A 20008-nucleotide genomic window follows, 5' to 3' on the forward strand; every position below is an offset into this window, starting at 1 on the left:
TCATATTTGCTCTGCAGTCACATCTAAAAGGTTTCCCCTGGGCCCCCGTCTCTATGTACACTCACTACCCCCAGTCAGATCGGGTCCTCCTGATTCAGCTGTGCACACACAGGAACCCTCCTGTTTACCCAACTACCCTTGTTCACTTCTCTCGTCTTTCCGTCTCCCTATTAGGCTGTAAGGACCATAACAGCCAAGACATCACAGCCAGGCATTGGACAGTGCATGTCTATTTATTAAATTGATGCCATGAGCTTAATAGGTACTTAATGTTCTTTATAAAGCGAGGGATCCAAGGTTGGCCTGCCTGTGCAATCTTTTTCGTGGGTATCATTAATATGTAACTTCAGCATTTTGCAGAAGAGTATGAAAGGATTCTATAATATACTTAACCAAATATATAGTTTATAGATGAGGGAGCACTTTGAATACAAACCTAACACAAGGATGAAGGGAAGGATTCTGGCATTGCAGACAGAATGACATGGCGTAAGAACCACACTAAGGGACTGAGGAGGCAAATCTGATGAAGATTCCTTGCAAAGGCCCTTAAGGAACTGCCCTCTCAAAACAGGCAAAGACAGAGGTATAGCGACATTCATAACAGAGTTGTTTATCATAATAAAAACTAAAAGAAATCTCAAATGTCCCTCTCTAAAGGAGTTTGTATATAAATCGTGGTACACCTATACAATGGAATATGGTTTAAACTTCAAAATAATAATGCAAAAATAAATTAAAAAGCATAGAAACATTCCCAATATATTAAGTTGAAAAAAACCCTTAGTTTGTACAGAATTATCCTATTTTTTTGCAAAAGAAGAACAGAATAGAGATGCACACAAAAAAACTGCAGAAGAGCTTACGCAGTGGCTGCATTTGAGAGATGGGCTTGCTGATAGCTTTTACTTCTACTATGCCGTATCTCTGACTTGTAGGACGTAAATGTAGTACTTTATCGCAATCGGGAAATAACTCTTATCTCAATGTTGAAATAGTATGCATGAACCTGAGCAGCATGTGGGGAATCTAAGACCATGCTGGGGCGGGTAAGCCAGCGGTCAGCTTACCTGTACATCCTTTCACTGACTTCTTCCTCCAACTTGCTGGAATGGGTGGAGACAACTCCAAAGGAGCCCAAGGGCTGATGAGTGATGGGCAATGGGGTCTGCTTAGCAGAGAATCCAGCCCGGGCAGGGGTCTCCTTGGGCACAGACGAGAAAGGGAGACACGTGGCAGTGCAAGACACAGACAGGTTGACGACCTCCACGGCTTTCAGACTGTCCAGAGTGAAGTTCTCCGCAGGGCTCAAGTGGGACGCCATGAAGGAAGTGCCTGTCCTTGGCTCTTGGTTTCCTAAAACCTGGGAGTGAATGGAGTGAGTCACAGTGGAGCACACGATGCCTGCTTCGCGTCCAGCCTCCAGGGGAGCATGAGCTCCTTTGCTAAATGTTGCATCATCAATGATGCACGGTGAGCTTCTCTGCTCGCCCACTGAACCCAGCTTGCTGGCATCAGCAGCTTCCCTACAGCTCCATTCAGGCACCTTATGGTGGGCGATCGTCTCATCATCTGAGATGCTGCTGTCGGAAAGAGCGTCTTTCCCCACATTCAAGTCTTCAGGCATGCCCTCTGGGGTCTCCATTAGTACTCTAGGACAAGATCCATGCCTAGGGTTTTCAAGTGCTATGATACGTGGTATTTTTAAATTAAGACCTTTGGTTTCAACACCCAGAGGGTTCTCAGTCCTGCCATCAAGACAACAAGGTCCTTGAGGATCAAACTGACTCTCTGTACCTTTGGGGATGTCTATGTAACCAGGGCCCTGCTGGCTGTCAGCACCGGAAACCACCTGCGTAAGGGAATGGTCTTCCCCAGCATCCTGGATTCTGGATCCCGGGGAGTCTAGGCTCTCCACGGGTACGGCTGGACTTTCAGCAAGATCTCCACCTTGCTGCATGGTGTCTGTGTCTTCAGCAGACTCCTCTGGGCTGCTGATTTGGGGTGCAGACACAGACTTGGTCAACTTGGTGAGTGCCAACTCCCGTTCTTCCTCCTCAAAAGGCAATGAGCTAATGGAGGTGAGAGACGCCTGGATCCCACTCGGCAAACTCGTATTGCTCTCTGTGTGTCCACCCTCTAAGGAGTTCCTGTGCAGGGCATGTCTTCGAACCAGATGGTGCAAGACTTCCCGGTCACTGGGTAACTCCAGGGCCCTGCTTCGCGCCTCGGACCAGGCAACAGAGCTTGGCTCGCTCTCAATGCCTGAATCAGAGATGATGGAAGAAGATCTCTTGATGACCCCAGAAAGCACCAACACTTCCTCCTGCTCCTCGGTGTGAGGGTCCTTTGGGGAAGCCCTAACATCCAAGGGATCCCTCAAAGTCAAGTTCAGTGGATCGCAGGGCTCCGAGGGGATGAGCTTCAGACTGAGCAGCACTACCTTGCCCTCCTGGTCTGCAACCTTTCCTAGAGTACTTAACTCATGCAGCATTGTTTTCTCCGAAAGGATGGTATTTTGATGACCTCCACCTGCTACCTCTTGGCCTGGCACAGCTCTGTCCGAGTCATAGTTATCTGGAGAGTGCTCACTCTCCTGCTGAGCACTAATGACCACTGTGGGTTCAGCACTGCAAGGCCTCTTATTGCTAGATTTCACATCAATGTAGGTGAGTGCCAGGGCCTGACCATCCTCTGGACCTGGACTCCTTCGGGGCAGGTCCTCATCTGCCGATGGATGTGTTCCAACATCAGACCTCTGGCCAGTCCAACATTCCTCCTCAGGCAAACCTGCTTTGTTCTGGGATTCACCAATTGTCAGATACACCTGAGATTCGGAGCACATGTCTGCACGTTTTGGTGTGTTTACATTGTCATCTGGCTCTGGACACCTAATAACGTCCTCATCAGAGTCCACTTGGGGTGGTTTCATGGTAGGCAATGCAAGGTCTTCCCTAAAAGGTGATTTTCTATTTACAATAGGGTTCTCTTCTCTGTCTTTTAGATTCATTATTGCAGGATTTGTCATTGGAACATCAAAATTAGGGTAAACACTCAAATTGTGCCCTATGAAAAGAAGAAAGAAAGAAAAATGTACTGCAGTTTAAGAACCTATGTCCACAAACTATCCAAAAGCCTGACTGTATAATAAAAGAATTGGCTGAACTTTGTTCCTGGTTCCTGGGGAAACAACCTCTGAATTCGTGGAATTTCCCAAGTGATGGAATGGTCTTTTGTTATTGGTGGCGGGCCTTGAAAGCTTGTACTACCCAGGTGACTCATGATGAGTCCTTTAATAGTTTATGCTAAGGCGATGACTCAGGATGGGGGTTGGCCATGCCAGAAAGACCAACTGTTTGGTCGGGACTTTGAGCCACGTAGTACCAGTGTGAACTCTGTAGAGAGTTGTTCAATCATGTGGCCAATGATTCAACCAACCATGCCTAGATAATGAAACTCCAGTAAAACCTGTGGACACTGGGGCTTGAGTAGTCTTCCCCGGTGGGCAATGCACATTGATTTGCCAGGATGACCAGTCCTGGGGGCATGCGAGCTTCATGTTTGGGACCCTTCCAGACCCTGCTCTACAGGTGTCTTCTTTTGGCTGGTCTTTATTTATATCCTTTATATTAAAATGGTAATAACAGGCATAGCACTTTCCTGAGTTCTGTGAATTGTTCCAGCAAATCATCAAACTGGAGGGGGTGGTAGGAACCCAAACTGGTAGCCAGTTGGTCAGGAGGGGAGGTGGCCTAGGAACCCCCAAGCTTGTGTCCGACACGAGGGCAGTCTTATCAGAGGCTGTGCCCTTAACCTGTTTGACCTAACACCAAGTAATTCATGTCAGAATCAACTTGCACTAATGCAAAACTGTCAAATATTATAATTCATGATTTGCCTTTTACTTATCAAAACAGTTTTAACAATTACTACTTATAAATACTAAAGCATTTCTCTATATCGTGTACGGTATTTACACTGCAGAAAGAGCTTTGGAGCCAGGAGACCTTCTTTCCAGTCCTGACACAGGCAGCCACCAGCAGTGAGGCCTTGGACAATGAAAGAACTTATAAGTTGGGTTTTTTTCCCCATTCAAGCTCACTTCCCTCAACTCTAGCATGGGCAGATTCATAGCAAAACCAGCAGGCCTCATAGACACAGCTCACAGGACAGTCATGATATGAACTGTCACACGTGGGGAGGACGGATTCCTGCCTTCAGCAGAGAGACCCTCCAAGCTTGAGCTCTGTCACCAGGGCAATTATCCTGCATGGCATTCAGACCACAGAGGTTCCCAGGTCACTCTGCTCTTCCTGGCAGAATGGTGGGGTCAAAGCATGACCTTCTTTGTCTTATTTTTCTTTAGGGTAAACTATTCTCTCTCTCATCCTATGTCTCTGTCTGTTCTATCTTTTCTTTTGTCTTCTCTTCTCTCTTCCTCCTGCTCCTGTCCCTCCTCCCTATCCCTTTCTCTTTCTTTCTCTCCCTTCTAATAAAGCATAAATGGAAGAAAACACCTGTCTCCCATGTCTGTCTGTACCACAGCTCTCTTAGAAAAGCCATCTGATACACGTTATTCAATTTCTACATACACCAGACAAAAAAAGAGGGGACTGGGCTTTTATTTTATTTACAACTTTTAAATCCTTCAAATGGTTTTCATAGAAGTTAAAGGAATATAACCACCATTGGAGGTTATGAAGTGAGCCACAGAGACACTTACAAACCACATCACCAGCTCACACCTTGGGTGAAATTTACGACTGGGTCAAAGATTAGAACAAAGATCGGGAAAGAATGGGTCTCTTCCTTATGTGGATATGTTCTTTGGATCTTGAGAGATGGAGCAAATGTCCCTCCCTCTGGGGTAATTTTCCCACAGCCAACATCAGGTTAGATGTTCTCTGAGCAGATTCCCAGTGTCCCCTCGACACACACGTACTCTAACACCACCACCAGCATACAGCAATCCACCTTTGCATTTCCCACCCCAGTGGAGAGAAGAGTTGTGCTGTGTGAGTATCAGTGTGCCCACGGCTAATACCACAGCGGCCGCATAGGGAATTGTGCTTATAAAATGAATTGAGAATAGAACAGAAACACAGCAGAACAAAGACTTACTCTCACGAACTGTTTATATTGGTTGGAAAAAAAACACAACATCAATGTTATTTAATCCATGAATAATGCATTGGCAGAGCCTGTGCGCAAAGCCCTGTATTAGGCCACGGGTTAGGGAGAAGGGAAGTGGGGATCAGTTATAATAATGAACTAGTCTCTGTCTCTAAGGGATTTCCAAACTATTATTAAAGTCCAGTACAGTTGGCTCTCCTACCTAAAGCATGTGGGCTGTATGCTGGGGAATATGGACTGGGTTCTTCAGAGATGGAGATAACACGTCATATGAGGCCAAGAGAACAGCAAGGGCCAAGGCCCAGAAGCCTGGGGTGCACAGTCTGGCCAGGTATCAGTTAGATCCCGAGGAGATGGAGCAAGGGTGAACCGGGGGCGTGAGGCAGGCATGGGGTTAGACAGGCAGAGGGAAGCCACAATATGGATGGACCTGAATGCCCTGTATGAATGCGGAGTCTGGTCTTTATATTACAGGCAACAGGGGGATTGGCAGATTCTTGGAACAAAAATGAAAGTTGCCTCTGATTTATCATGGACAGCTTAAGACAGGACACAGAAAGCCCAGGGAGGAGGCAGACTGTCAAAACAGCAACGCTAGCCTCACTACCAGAGCTACGGAAAAGTGAGAGTAGCAGAAGATCTAATTCTAAGAGAATGGATTTCGTCCTAATGACTGCTATCAGCTGACATAAATTCATAACTTCCTTTGTGCTGGTCACTCCTACGTGTTCTGTGGATGGAACCATCCACTGCTCACAGGAGGTCTATGGAATATAAATTACAATTCCTTTTGCCCGATTTCATGGTCACTAATGGCTGGAGCAAAGATACCAACTGAGGCAGTCGGACCAACTGCTAAAGCTCTTCGGTAAAAGGTTCAATTGCCTTGGGACAGAGGAGTGAGGGGCACCTGGGCGGGGGGATCGCAGACAATACAGACAGAATTTGCAAGGGTTTGGCACACGGTGGTTATCTAGCCCTGTAATGTACCAGACCATGAATAAATACTACTATTTTAATATGGAAATGGGACTCTCTTATTTCCCTTTCTTCACTACACTAAAACAATGGAATGCAAATCTGATGACCTCATTGCAAATTACATTAAGGTCACCAACTCCTGGGGGAAAAGGAAATAGTTCTTTATTTGCTAATGCTTCTGCTCTGGGATTAAAGAATCATCAGAGCACATTGTGAAGGAACAAAGAAGGTCAAGAAAAGTTTCGAGTGGGGAAGTAGTCTTGGGAAAAGGGAAGGGATGGGTGAGAGGTCTGTAGAGAGAAGCCTTGGGGAGACAGCCAACCCTCTCAGAGCAACTGCCTTGAGGTCCTTCTGGGAAGATGGGATCCTTTGCGCAGGGGGCACAGACTCAGTCAAGTTCCCTGTCCCAAGCACCTTCCAGAAGCTGCAAAGAGATGCTGCCTCTGAAACACAAGCAGAGATGGACAAAACATGGCTTCGAGGACTGTGCAGGGGAAGATGGCCCCAGAAAGATGGCCACCAGCCACGTCTAAGTCTAGAGCACCGACTTGGAGGGCAGGAGAGTACGGCCAGCTGGGAAGAACGTGAAAGCCCAAGGCTGACTTCCCAGCAGGTGTGGCAGAATGGATGGGCTCAGCAGATATGAAGATTTAAAAAAAGTAAAGATATGCAATACGATTGTATGCACGAGCTGTACAACTGAAATTTGCATCCATTAGGGTGTCTATTCATATGGAATGGAAAAAAGACCCACAAGGAAGCCTAGTAGTAACATCCTAGGGGCTGATCTCGGGTGCTTATTGTAAATTTCTTCCCCACCTGTTCAAGTGTTCTGTAGCTACAATATGTAACTATAATAAGGATGTCCACACGCACGCGCGCGCAGCCTCAGTGCAAAGTATTAAGCTTTATTTGACCAGCTGGGTAGGAAGCCATCTCTGGTGCTCGTCCCTTGTCCCTGTCATACTCAGTGTTGACGCTAGATGTCAGGGCACAGCTGAGACTCCAGCAACATTCCTCCATCACAAAGTTGTGATGCCCTTGGAAGTCGCCTTGACTTTCAAAAGATCCTACAGATCTCTGCTGCGGAAATTCTGCAATTTAAGTGGCCCATGACTTAAATGATGGGCATCCGAGCATCACGGCTTGAAACGCCCCACAAAGAGATGGCAGGACAGACTTGGGCCTTGGAGCTGGAGGGACCTGCTTTGAACGTTGGCTTTCATAAGCTGCGTGCTCTTTAATATGGACTTCTGCTCACTGTGCCTCAGTTTCTCTCTGTGAAATAGGGCTTATGAGGTGTTTTGTTTTGCTTTTAGTAAGATTCAAAAGATAAAACACGTCAAACTTCCCGCCGGCTCTTTTCTGGCTCTTTAAGGGGTCGTGGGTCTACTTCAGCTGAGATAGCTTCTGGGGTTCCATGAGCGGGACTGTGGGAGGGGACAGAGGACTAACATGTACAGAATGCCCCGTGGGCACCAGGCTCTCTCCAGCTGACCACACTGTGCAGCCCAGCAAGACAGACCGCGATGTGAATACAAACACACAGATACTTTTCTCCCCAGGCTAAGGTGCTCAGGCACTAATCCCATCACGGACGCAGCCCGCTCTCTGCAACACCTTGCCTGGTGCGAGGCATGAAGCAAGCACTCCACAGGAGTCCGAACGGAATGCCACCAAAGTTCAGTGAGAAATGACTTTGTATTTGAGCTGTGCATTAAGGTAAGAAAGAGTGACCATCCTCTGCTCATGGTAAGGGGAGAATCTGGTTCCCATTTCGTAGGTGAAAACACTGAGGCACTTGGTAGGACTTTACCCCAGAAGGAGTCAGGAAGGGGATCCCTACAAAATGCCCTTCTGTTACGCTGATTCGTCGATTGCACTGACACAGGTCATCTCAGATAACTAGCTTAGCTGGAGGTTTTGCGTCTCCTCCGTGAACTGCCAAATTACTTCCTTGATTTGGTTCCACTGCTGTTGGAACTTAAGTAGGGCAACTGACCGGGACTCACCGATATGCCTCAGTCTTGAGTCTTTCTAGAACAAAGACCAACCTGTTGCAGGGCAGTCCACGTATCTGTCCTCAAAGATAACCGGCAAGGTGTTCCAGTCGCCATCAATGTCCAGGCACTCCGCGGGCAGCGGGGGCATGGTGGTGAGGTACTCCGAGTTCCGGATGTCCAGAGACAGCTGGCTGTGTGTCTGTATCCTGGGGACACACGCACTGGGTGAGCATCAGAGCACGTTTTAAATGTGGTAAGAATCGTTGCCCCATCCCCTGGTCCCAAGAAAACATCCAGAAAATGTCCAGCAGGCTCTGACAATGTACCATCTGTCTGCCCATCCTCTCTTCCTTTCTCCCAGCCACCTACCCAGCCCCACTAGTCTGGGCACTGATCTTAGAGGTCATGAGTCGTATGATCGGGGCATGTGTCATATTCTATCTTAGTGGGATATTATGAATACCATCCCAGCGGAGCAGGAGCTGAGCTTCTAAATGGCTAGGAATCTTAAATTAGTACTTTGGAAGAACAACTTCAAGCTCTGTATCCTTTACCCTTGCTTTTCTAACCTCTCGTAGTACTTAGGGTCTGAATCTTAGGTTGTGGCATTTGTATTAAGAACCACCTCAGATTGCTACTTATTTTTCCTGTCTTATTGCTTACTCTGTGGACACCAGCAACCTGGATTTGCACGTAGGTGCCCCTCACTCAGGAGCCATGAGTTTTGGTTCCTTCATGTAGGATAAAAAACGCCCCATATTCTTTTTCTGTGAACCAAACACCCTTCCACCAGCAGGAGTTAGATTTCAGAGTTTGAAATCATCAATACTCCTCATTCAAAAGATGGGATGGTAGGAAATGTTTATTCAGTTCTCAAGTCCTTGCAGAAAGGAGTGAGTTTGTTTCCTCCCACGAAGGAAGAGTATTAACATTCCATCATTCCCCATGCCCCCTCAGTCACTCTTATACCAGGGGAGGAGAGGGCCTTATCGGGCTAGTGATTCTGGCAGAAGAATTAACACACACATAGCTAGCTTCTGTCTGCTGTCTGTCTGTCTGACTGTTGTTTTTTTTGGAGCAGCCTGACCTCTGGAAGCCCCCATGTCATCCTCAGCCATACAGGCAGGTGACCTGCTCCCACAGAACAGCTCATAGTGGCACAACTCCACTCAAGTCCAGGGAAAATTCTTTCATTCTCCACTCCCAGGAACAAATATACTGAATGTATATGCATATAGGATATTTTATACATGTATTTTTAATACACATAGGAAACATGAATTTTTATTTCTTTCTTATTTCTTAATTGGATTTTAACCTATGATCAAAAAAGATAAGCAATGTGGGGCATCTGGGCGGCTCAGTTAGTTAAGTGTCCAACTCTTAGTTTTGGTTCAGATCATAATCTCAGGGTCCTGAGGGCTAGCTCCAAGTTGGGCTCTGCAGTCAGTGAGGAGTCTGCTTGGGATTCTCTCTCCCTCTCCCCTTCCCCCTTAGCTTCCCCCCTCCCTGTCTCTAACAAAAAAAAAAAAAAAAAGATAAGCAATGCATTTATTCTCTTCCTCAAAGCCATGAAGCCTGTAGCAACTTCCTAATATTGTGAACCTTTCTCTGAATATTTAAGTGGAATTTTATTGCAATCAATCCTCCACTTTTTAGTTATCATCTGAACCCGGAACTTCTGGTCCAGTTTTTAGCTTATTAAAAAAGTACACTGATCGGACACCCATGTGCGGAGGACCCAGTCCCCAGGCGAGGGCGTATGTCTCCAGCATGGAAACCTGATTCTGGACCTACAGAGCTCACAGCCATGAACGAATCAGGTGACGAATCAAGTGGCTATCACACAGCAGGAGAGGTCCTGGAGAGGTGGGTCTGGGTTACTTTATGCAGGCAATTCCCTCCTGCCAGAAGGTGGCTTTTTGACTTGTAGCTTTGGGAATGTGACCAAGTACCTACAACAGTGCTGAGCATGTGTTTAAACAAATGACTAAAAACTCTAGAGCACACACACAATTCTGTCACCTTGCACCTAGGATGGCTATTCTTAATACCAACAAAAAAGCAAGCATTGGAGAGAATGTGGGGATGCTGCAGGCCCCGGACCCTGTTGGTGAGGACGTGAAACGTCACAGCTGCTGCGGCAAACAGTATAGAAGTTCTTCAGAAAATTAAAAATAAAATCGCCATATGATCTGGCAATCCTGCTTCTGGATATTTATCCCGAAGCATGGAAATCAGGGTCTCCAAGAGATCTGTGCACTCCCACGGGCAAAGCAGCACTAGTCACAGCAGCCCAGCTACGGACGAGCTGAGTGCCCATGCACGGAAAAAGGATAAAGAAAACGCAGGACGATGGCATATTATTCAGCCTTAAAAAATCAGGAAACCTTGTCCTATGTGACAGCGTGGACAAGCCTTGGGGACACTGTGCAAGTGAAAGAAGTCAGCCTCACGAGGACAAATGCTGTGTGATTCCACTTACAGGAGGAATTGAAAATAGTCAGATTCAGAGTCAAAGAAATAAAGGAGTGGTGGCCAGGAGCTGGGTGGGAAATGGGGAGATGCTAGTCAACGGGCATGACGTTCCAAGGGAGGAAGACAAGTTCGAGAGATCTGCTCTCTGCCGCATCCGGGGCCCAGTTCATCACCTACGTCTCCCTGACTCCAGGAGTATAGCCAACAGCACACAGATGCTTTATTTTGGATGCTGAGGAATCCACATTCAGCTCCTTAGGACAATGGCTCTCCGCTCTATAGCGGAGCCATAGCAAAGACGCTAGGAGTGTGCGATCTGGATTCCAGCAGATCTGTGTGTGTGTCACATGCTTGCTGTGTGGTCTAAGACAAGTTAACTAACCTCTCTGAGCCCAGGTTTTCCCAGTTTCTTCTTCGGTGAAGTAAGGATACAGACAGTTCCTAGCTCATAGTGTTAGTGCGGGCATTCAATGAGCCAACGCAGGGAGAGCACTTAGCTGGGCTTCTTACCCAAGGCATCTCAATAGACAAAGCACCAGGAAGGGAGAGAGCCTCTTGTGTTTAACACTATAGACATAGCATCTTGTAAATGAATGAGTTTTTAAAATTAGCATTATAGTTATTACTACAGAAAAACCTAGAAGGCAGAGTGATCAATCAGTTGTCCTTGTTATAGGGGTTAAATCCCCAGGACGGGTCTTCCTTCCCATCAACACTTCTGCATTCATTCATTCATTCATTCAAGAAGCTCTCAACTGAGCCCCTCCTCACTGTGTAAAAAGCACAGGCCAGACACCGGTAAAGCAGAAGAGAGAAACAATAAAACACACGCTTGCTACGAGCCAGTTCTAAACCATTTTCAAACACTGCAACCCACGGCAAGAACCGGTCTCCATTTCACAGGGTGACCCAGTATAATCGCATGCTCCCGGAAACACGTGCTGAAGCAAAAGTTTCAGAAATACGTTTTACTGGTACTCCCTACTCCATCTTGTCCTATCCTACCCTATTTCATGTAAAAGTGCTGTCCCAAACCCACAATGTGGATGTCACAGCATACTAAATGACGGTGCCCTTCGGTTTGAGAAACAATGCAGTTTGAGCTTGAACTGGATGGGTCTTGACAGATGAGTGTCACCAGGGCCACTTTATCTGTCCACTTGTCCATGCTGACTTGGGGGGATGGTCCTGTCTCCTATGCACACCCGCCCTCTCCAGCTCGGACCCCCCAGGTGGGTACACCCAAGCGGGCCCACGCTTGCCGGCCCGGCCTCATATCTGCTCACTGCCTCAATCTGAGATGAAACTCTGTTCATAGCACTCTGTACCTTTCCTCCAGTAACTTTCTCAATCTGGCATAAAATGCCCCTTTCGGTTCCATACCTCTTATCCTCAATGACCTAACTAAAAGTTTACTTCTTCCTGAATAATATTGCTTCTAGCCTTGTATAGGCCTTAACTCACAGGTTAATAGTGTGAGTAGTACTAGTGACTAGTACTCCGTTCCCCTACAACTGCTCTGTGAGACAGATACCTGGTCTCCTGGGTGTTTGCAGGGCTCGGTCCGTACCTCTGGCCCAGTGTCGTCTTCTCAGGGACCCTTTGGGGGCAGCTTGAAGGAAAAGCACCCTCCGTTCTTACCACACTGATAGATTTCTCACTGGCACTTACTGTGTTTGCATATTGTATTCATTCATATGCCTTCTGCTATTAAAATACAAGCCCCATGAGAGGAGGGATTTGTCTGTTTTGGTCACTGCTGACTATTTAATGCCCGCAAGAGTGCCAGGCCCATAGTCCGCACAAAGTGGATATCCGTTGAAGGATGGACTCTCCTTTTTACCTCTAAGCAGAAACCTAAGAGAGGCTCAGTAACTGGTCTGGTGTCACAAATCTTGTAAGTTCCAGGACCAAGATTTCAAACCATGTATGTACGTTTGAGATCAGGTCTTTCCACCGTAATATTTGCCAGCTTTTAAGAAAGGCCTTAATCATAATTGTTGTGGTACGAAGTCTGAATTCTTTGTCCTGGTCCATAAGGTCCCACGTGGGCTGGTCCCTACCCACCTCGCTGGTCCTGCCTCCCTCTCCTCTCGTTCCTGCTCACTCCATTCTCCAGCTACACCTGCCTACCTGCAACTCCTCACGCCCCCTGTTCCCTTATAGGAGCCTCGACACCAGCTTTTCCCTCTGACTGGTCTTCTTTCATATCAAGGTCTGGCTGGATATAATCCCAGGCTCTGCCCAAACGTCCCATCCTCGGGAAGGCTGTCTCCCAGCACTGCGGCTAAAGCAGTCCTTCTCCCACACCCAGTGTTGAGTTGGCGGCGGTCCCACCGGCTTCCACAAGCCAACTGTGCACATCTCTCCCCGGCCCCGTGTCCAGAGATCACATCCCGGCAGCATGAAAGCGACCACTGGGGGAGGCTTCACACAATGGAAATCAGCAAACTCTACAGACCCGAGATGTTGTTTCTGTTTTCCCAAGAGCTCGTCCTTCAACATTTATGAGGACACTGGCCATCTCCCTTCTCATCATGTTCTGTGTCCTCACCTTGATTGGGTTTTCTTTACTTGTCACTACCTGAGATAATTCGATTTACGTCGTGCCTGTTTCTGCCCTAGAACAAGAGCCCCGCAAGGACAGCATCTTTAATTTGTTCCCTGCGGTGTCGCAGTGCCTACGCGCACCATCAACAACGTGTAACGTCTGAGTCATCACCTCACATTTTGTGAACAGCATCTGTGGCTCGGACGGTGTGTTCCGTGGGCACGGATGTCTCATTGGGTCCTTACAGCTCTTACCCCGCCCATTTTAGGGAAACTAAGCCTAGGGGAGGATAAGAAAAACAAAACAGCAACAGAACAGCACTTTCTCAAGGACCTGCTGAAGGCCAACGGAGGAGTAGGGTTTTGAACGCAGGTCGGCCAAGTACCATATCCTCTATACCCGGGTGGTCAGCATCTCCACGAAACTTCTCTGGAAGAGGAGCTGCCTACGTGTCTGTCCCTCCACACGTGCCCATGCTCCTGGGGGGCACAGCATGCCCGGCAATCGAGGGTTCGCCTGTTGTGGGGACTCAGGAAGGTTCCTGCAACAGTCCTGGTTTATAGCATCTTGCTCAGCGGCCCTCACAGTTCTGCTCACATATGTCTCCCTAACGCTTCTGATTTTAGTCGCTGGGCGGAAGGAATGAAGACGTGAGTGAGCAAAGGACTACCTGGATCCAGACAAGCTATTTTCCCCATAGATGTGTGTTTCCTGGTGCCCTTCTACCCCTCGCTGTCAGATTCCACAGGCACACTGTAAATGCAGCCTCGTTTTCCAACCAGGTGAAGTGTGGAGAGAAGGAAGAGGTTATAAAGCAGAGGGTAGAAAGGTCTTCAGGTCTGTCCTGTGTGACAGATGAGCCTGAAATGTTTGTCCTGCTGGACTTACTAGACATTACTCCATCCACATGTGTTCTCTGAGGTGACTGTATCATTCAGAACCAAAAAGGACCCCTTGAACTTGGGTAGCAAAGGCCACCCTGTCTTGGAGGGACCCATTGGTTCCTGCCCACCAGGGAGATCTATGAGAGAATGACCTCATTTTTTGTTAACCCTCTGCTTTTTTAGTATGTTTTCATTTTTTCTTTAATTTTGGAGGAAGGCAGACTTAGAAATTCATCAGTCCGCCTAATTAGGTAGTTCCGTCTTCATTCTTATGCTAAATGTGTTTAGAAACTACTGCAAAGTATCCAGCCAATTCTGTTTTTTCTGACAAAGCTTGTGGCCACACCACCTTCTTCTAATTCATTTCACAAAGAAAACTCAGCGTAGATGTCTTCAGGGACCTAGGAAGTCTTGATTCTGTCTATAGAACCATAATAACATTCAACAAAAGAAAACTTTGGCTATTGACCTTCTCTGCCACCTGCCAGCTCCTGCCTCTGCAATTTGTCTGACTCTTTTGCCTGCAGAGAAAATGCAGCTCGAGTTTGCAGAGGTGGGCAGATTTCTCTCCTTCACAGTCAGAGACGGAGGGAGGAAGGGCCTTTGAACGAGAATGTCTTGGGTGGCCACTTTGACAGTGTGACGTGGGCATGCAATTGGTTACTTACAGATTCTCTTGAAAGGTCAGGACTGCGAGCTTTTGGTGCTCCATATAAAAGAAGGCCTCAGAAAAGCGTCGGACCTGAGGAATAAGATCGCGCAAACAGTTTAATTCATGGGGTGGGCATTACCTTGATTTTCCAAGGCGAACCTGACAAAGGCAAGCTGAGGGTCTGAAATCAGTACTTACACAGGGGCCCTCTCTTAGCCCCCAGCTGCTTTATGGACACAGCTTAATGCATATTCATGAACCTGTTCTTACACTGCTTTCTACGATTTGTTTACGTAGGTCTTATTTCTTCTACTAGCAGAGGACACTTCAAAACATTGACTGTAGGTAAATGCAGAGGAAACAAAATTTGCAAAGCCAGGCACGGACGTGCATACACTAAGTACTTTGCAGACCCAGACGTTAGGTCTTCTCACTGTAAATGAGGAACCCGACATCTTCTCTCTGCATTAGGACCTGTCCATAGGCACCCAAGCTGGTGGCAGATAAATACACCAAGAACAGTGTCGCACATTTGAAAACACTTCTCCAAAACACCTGCAGAGCACTTGGAACATGCCCCATGCTGTCCTCTGGTAGCCCATGCAGGTATTTTATGCATGGCGGAGGCCAAGGTTTCAGAGGCCGAACCCGTTCACAGAGGCACTGAGAGCTCTCGGCGGAGCGACGGAAGTCAACCCCAATTCCTGTTCTGCCCAATGAACTAACTGCTGGAAAGCTCCCTCAAGGGACCACTGGTGTGTGATTAAAGACTTTCCACCACTTGACACCTTACCCTCAAGGTGTGATGCTCCTGGGTGAGATAAGAGGTCACCTGGGAGTGCAGAGTCACCGTGTCTAGGAACTGGGTCCACAGAGCCATCAGGTGGGAGGTGAGCCAGGCGAGATCCTTACTTATCTGCTCAGCTATCTTCTCGGGATTGTTCAACATCTGCAGAGGCAAAATGGTGGTGGTGAAGGACCTCTTCCCTTGGAGCTACTGCAGGCTTCTTCCTGAAGCCTTCGCTGACTGCCCTGCTGTTAGTGAATCCCTCCTTCCTCTGGACTCTGTACCGCATTATTTTCCGGGCTGAGTCCTCTACAATCATTATACTACTTCTTCAGGCTACTATTTGGCAGGTAGAACAGCAGGCATTTTGCGTGTGCTCCCCATGTCATGCCCGCCATTACCCTCAGCAGAGTTACTGTGCATCATTTCACAGGAAAAATAAAGGAGAACCAGAGGATATCAGCAGCTCAGCCAAGGCCACACGGAGCTGGGATTCAGTGACACGGCTGTCTAACCACAGTCCCACAGCACCACACCACTTTTCCATAGTAGGTGTTGAAAACGCTTCCTAAAAGATGCTAACATCTTTATAACCTCAGAGCACCCGCATAGTTAGGAGATCTGCACAGGGTGTGTGCTCAACAGCCTTACCACCATCTTCCCACCATCACCCCAAATAGCTGAAGGGGGGATCTTAGGTTGCCTTACCTACAATTTGAAGATGCCAGCCTAGAGAGGGCCTAGAGCCTGTAGGGGAACCTTTGGATAGCTTTAGTTTAGAACTGGGAGGCCATTCGCTGGGCAGACTTTTATTCTGGAGAGGGGAGAGGGGAGATCAGGTCTCAGAGGAGAGTCAGGGAGCCAGGTGTCAAAGCCTGACACTGAGGGGTAGGCCCCACCATTTTTTCAACAAGCCCTCAAGGTGCATCTTCCCTGTCCCAGGCATATGTTTTGAATCAACAGGGATACAAAGATGAATAAAGGAGGGTCTCTGCAGGCAGGGGGCCTCACGGAGCAGAGGTGATAGGAAAGTGAGTTAACAATTGGGAGTAGTGGGGATTGCTCTGTCATGGAAGACACATCAGGGACAGGCAACCATAGCCATTTCAAGCCCATCTGTGTTCTCCTTCTCTGCCCAGTGCCTCAGTTTCTTCATCTATAAAATGGGTATGCAAAGCAAATGGCCACTTACTGGATGTAATCACAATAGGAAAAATAAGTGCAAAGTCTTGCTTAAAACAGTGCAAGTTCCTTTTGCTATTCTTGGACTAAAGGCTGATGCTAGAGAAGGCAGGTGGGCGAAGCGAGGCCTTGATCTAAGAGGAAGAAGAAGGAGGAAGGAGGAACGTGGCACTCAGTAAGGTTCTTTAGTTCTTGGGTATTGGTATTTTATGATTAAGGACTGGCTGCCAGATATAGGGCATCGACCAAGTGGGGCATCTCCGAGCTGCTTCTTCCAAGAGTACCGGTCAGTCTTTTGATGAATACACCAGCTCCAAAGCTCCAAAGTGGGAGAGTGGCCCTACTTTCTTCTGATGGAAGGCTCACCTTCTGCCCTGGCTCTGTTGGGTGTCAGGGGTCAACCTGGGCCTGTCCACTTTTGGTTCAGCCCCACAATCTGTGGCCAAAGGTGTTTAGAGGCAGAAACCTGAGTAATGGGTTGGGGAGCGTGGGGGACACGGCCAGCCCCTGGAACACCTCTAGGCAGGAACGAGGTTTTTGGGGTGGACCAGAAGGAGCTCCTATTTGCCAGTTACCCTTGCTAATGAGCACCAAACACTGCCTCAGCACTTGGCACCATTTTACCCCTGATGCCATGGCCTGCCTTACGTCTGGCTGCCTTCCCTCCTGGCCCAGGGCACGCCCTGCCCCAGCCACACCACCTGCTCACCGTGGCCCGAATGCCCCCAGTTCCTTCCAAGCACCAGGCTCCTTAGAAGGCCTTCTCCTTTCATCTCCCAGCCTCCCTTCACCCTCTCTTCACCACCTTGGACATGTCTGCTCTCCACCAGGGCACAGTATAAGGAGCCAATGCAGTCCCCCTTATTTCTGATGATTCTTTAGAAATGTCTGCTCTGCTCCAAGGGTAAGTCTAACCTCCCTGTCCTTGAAGTCGACTTGACCTTGCACACACTGCTCTCAATGCACCACCGGCCAGACACTGTTCCTACAACCCTCCTCTGCCTGCACCCTGAGCGATAGGTTCCTCCGTATTCCCAGTGACCACACGGTGGTGGACGAGTCGTGGGGATTGGGTAACTCTTTAGTGAAAAATCCGGTGACTCTGCATCAGTGAGAGGCACCCCGGGCCTCAGTAACTGGACTTCCCTTACTGGGCTGCCTACTCTGGCCCCCACAGCTCTCCCACCACCCCCGCAGGGGGACCAGCAAACACAGCATGAATTCTGAGCTCAGCCGCTGGAGTGAAAAGGAGAAAAAGCAAAGCTACTCGTTGAATGTGTCTTTGGGAGAATGATTTTTTTCCCCTGGTTGATTACAGAAATGGCTCCAGATAAGGTTAAGGAAGCTTCTAATTAGGCCACAAGAGGACTCTTCGCCTCTCACAGATGCCTGGGCCCGTGTAATTACAGATGATGGGCATGGAGGGGCTTCTCACGCAGGACCAAGGAGAGGCCCTTCACACGAACGAGGACACAACCGGGCCTGACGCTCTTTCAAGTGAAGCTGCCTGGAGGTGCTCAGCCGCTCACCTCTGCCACCCCTGCCACGCTTCTCATCCGGGCTCTAACCGTGCTCCTTTGTTCACTCCTGCCTGCCCCTCCCGACCCCCCCGCCCTGGTTTATCAAGTGACTGTTATATGCGAGGGGTGTGCTGATTTCTGGGGAGCTACAGATAAATACAGCCAGTCCTGGCAGACACAGACGGCTCAGTGATAGCCATTTATTTAGAGACTTATAATACACCTACAATGTGCTATGAAAGATATATACTGAGTGCTGTCAAAGGATCATGGGGCTTCCTGGAGGAGGCGATACCTGTGCTGTGATCTCAAGGTAAAGAAAAACCTCTATACATTTGCTGAACTAACCATGTTCCCTAACCCCCAGAGCCTTGCAGTTACAGAAGATAAACCTCTGTAACGAGGCCAGGTCCCTCTGGGTCCGTGGACCTCCACATTCGAGGGGAGGGGGCCTTGAGGGCACACTGGGCATTGGGGATGCTCGGCGGGCCGTGCAGCTTGGGGGGCGCTCACTGGGGAAGGGAAGCCAGGCTGAAGAGAGTCAGACTCTGGGCTCAGCCTCATGGCATGGCAGAGCGGGGCGTACCAGCTACACGGACATCCCCCGGGAAAGTGTTCGAGGCGCAGAATCTCCTGGCCCGGCCCAGATCGAATCAGAACCCGTAATTTAACAAGATTGCCAGGTATTTCATATGCATATTCAAGTCTGACAGATTCTAAAATTAGACAGAGATATGGGTGTCACTCTAAAGCGTTGCCTCTAGCGAGCTCTGGCACTCCCTGGCTACTCGAAACGATCAGAGCTGTGAGTTCCCTCCAGGGTTCCGTCCACAGGGGACTGTGGCTGGCCAGGACGAAGTCACTGTGATCACAGGGGACAAGCACGCTCTACACTTTTAGTTTCCTCTGCTACGGAGCTGGGCTAAAGAAACCCACATGCCCAAACGTACACAGCAAGCAAGGATTCACGGAGAAGTCATGTAACATCCTTATCAGCGGGATCATTGTGCTGAACCACAGATGTTTTCAGGCTTCAGAAAAATAATTTTAAAAACCCTCAGGCAAGGCAATTGGCAAAAAAAAAAAAATTCACACAATTAAGTAAACAAAACAAGCAAAACCCCACCACCCCTACTGGTAGCTGTCCATTTATGCCCGATAACTAATTTTTAGCATTTCCTCCTAGGAGGGTACAGCTCCAGGAAAGACCATTCAGCAATTTAGGATCTCCTAGCAGTGTATGGGGGCAACCCAGACAGCATGTTTTCTATGACAGGAAACCCAGTCTTGCTGAATTTTGAAAGCAAATTGGCAGTTGCTTTCAGGGAGATAATCAGTGTGTGTTGAGCCTGTCTCTGGTACGGAAGCACGTGGCTGAGCTCCACTGGAACCTTCCCGTCCAAGTAGAGCACACGGAGTTGCTTCCCTGACCAGACTGCACAGCAGGGACCTTTTCCTGTGCTCCCACTCCCCTTTCCAGCCCAGCCCCCACCACGTGCTTCCTGTGCTCCATGCACTTGGCCCTGGTGCTTCTGCTCTGTGCATTCTCACTCTGCAATTGCGGGGCTGCTCCTTCCCTGCCACCTGGCACACTCGGACCCCTTCATGGCCTGCCTCCCGGAGGGCCAGGCGCCTCTCGTCTTATGCCCCCTGGTCAAGCCCTGACCCTACCAGCAGCTTCTGAACAAGCCCCTTCCTCCTGAGGCTGCTAGCCCTGGGAACGTGTCTCCATTGTATTCCCAAAAGAGAGCACAGTGGCCAGCATACAGTAGGTGCTTAATACATGTTTATAGGATTCACTTGAAATAAAGACACATGCAAATTGCCCCATGACTAC

General features: G+C 48.5%; 1 protein-coding gene across 2 annotated transcripts in view; it reads right to left on the reverse strand.

Annotated features, from left to right (window-relative positions):
- Positions 1-20008, reverse strand: part of FAM135B (family with sequence similarity 135 member B) — a 288115-nt gene that overhangs the window by 15218 nt on the left and 252889 nt on the right. For both annotated transcript variants that reach the window (XM_034668650.1, XM_034668651.1), the window contains 4 exons: positions 15476-15631; positions 14699-14772; positions 8169-8323; positions 1071-3066 (listed from right to left, as the gene is read on the reverse strand). In XM_034668650.1, coding sequence (XP_034524541.1) covers positions 1071-3066; positions 8169-8323; positions 14699-14772; positions 15476-15631 — 2381 coding nt within the window. The remainder of the gene's footprint in view (positions 1-1070; positions 3067-8168; positions 8324-14698; positions 14773-15475; positions 15632-20008) is intronic.

The sequence above is a fragment of the Ailuropoda melanoleuca genome, chromosome 9 (assembly GCF_002007445.2).
Source record: "Ailuropoda melanoleuca isolate Jingjing chromosome 9, ASM200744v2, whole genome shotgun sequence".
NCBI lineage: Eukaryota > Metazoa > Chordata > Mammalia > Carnivora > Ursidae > Ailuropoda > Ailuropoda melanoleuca.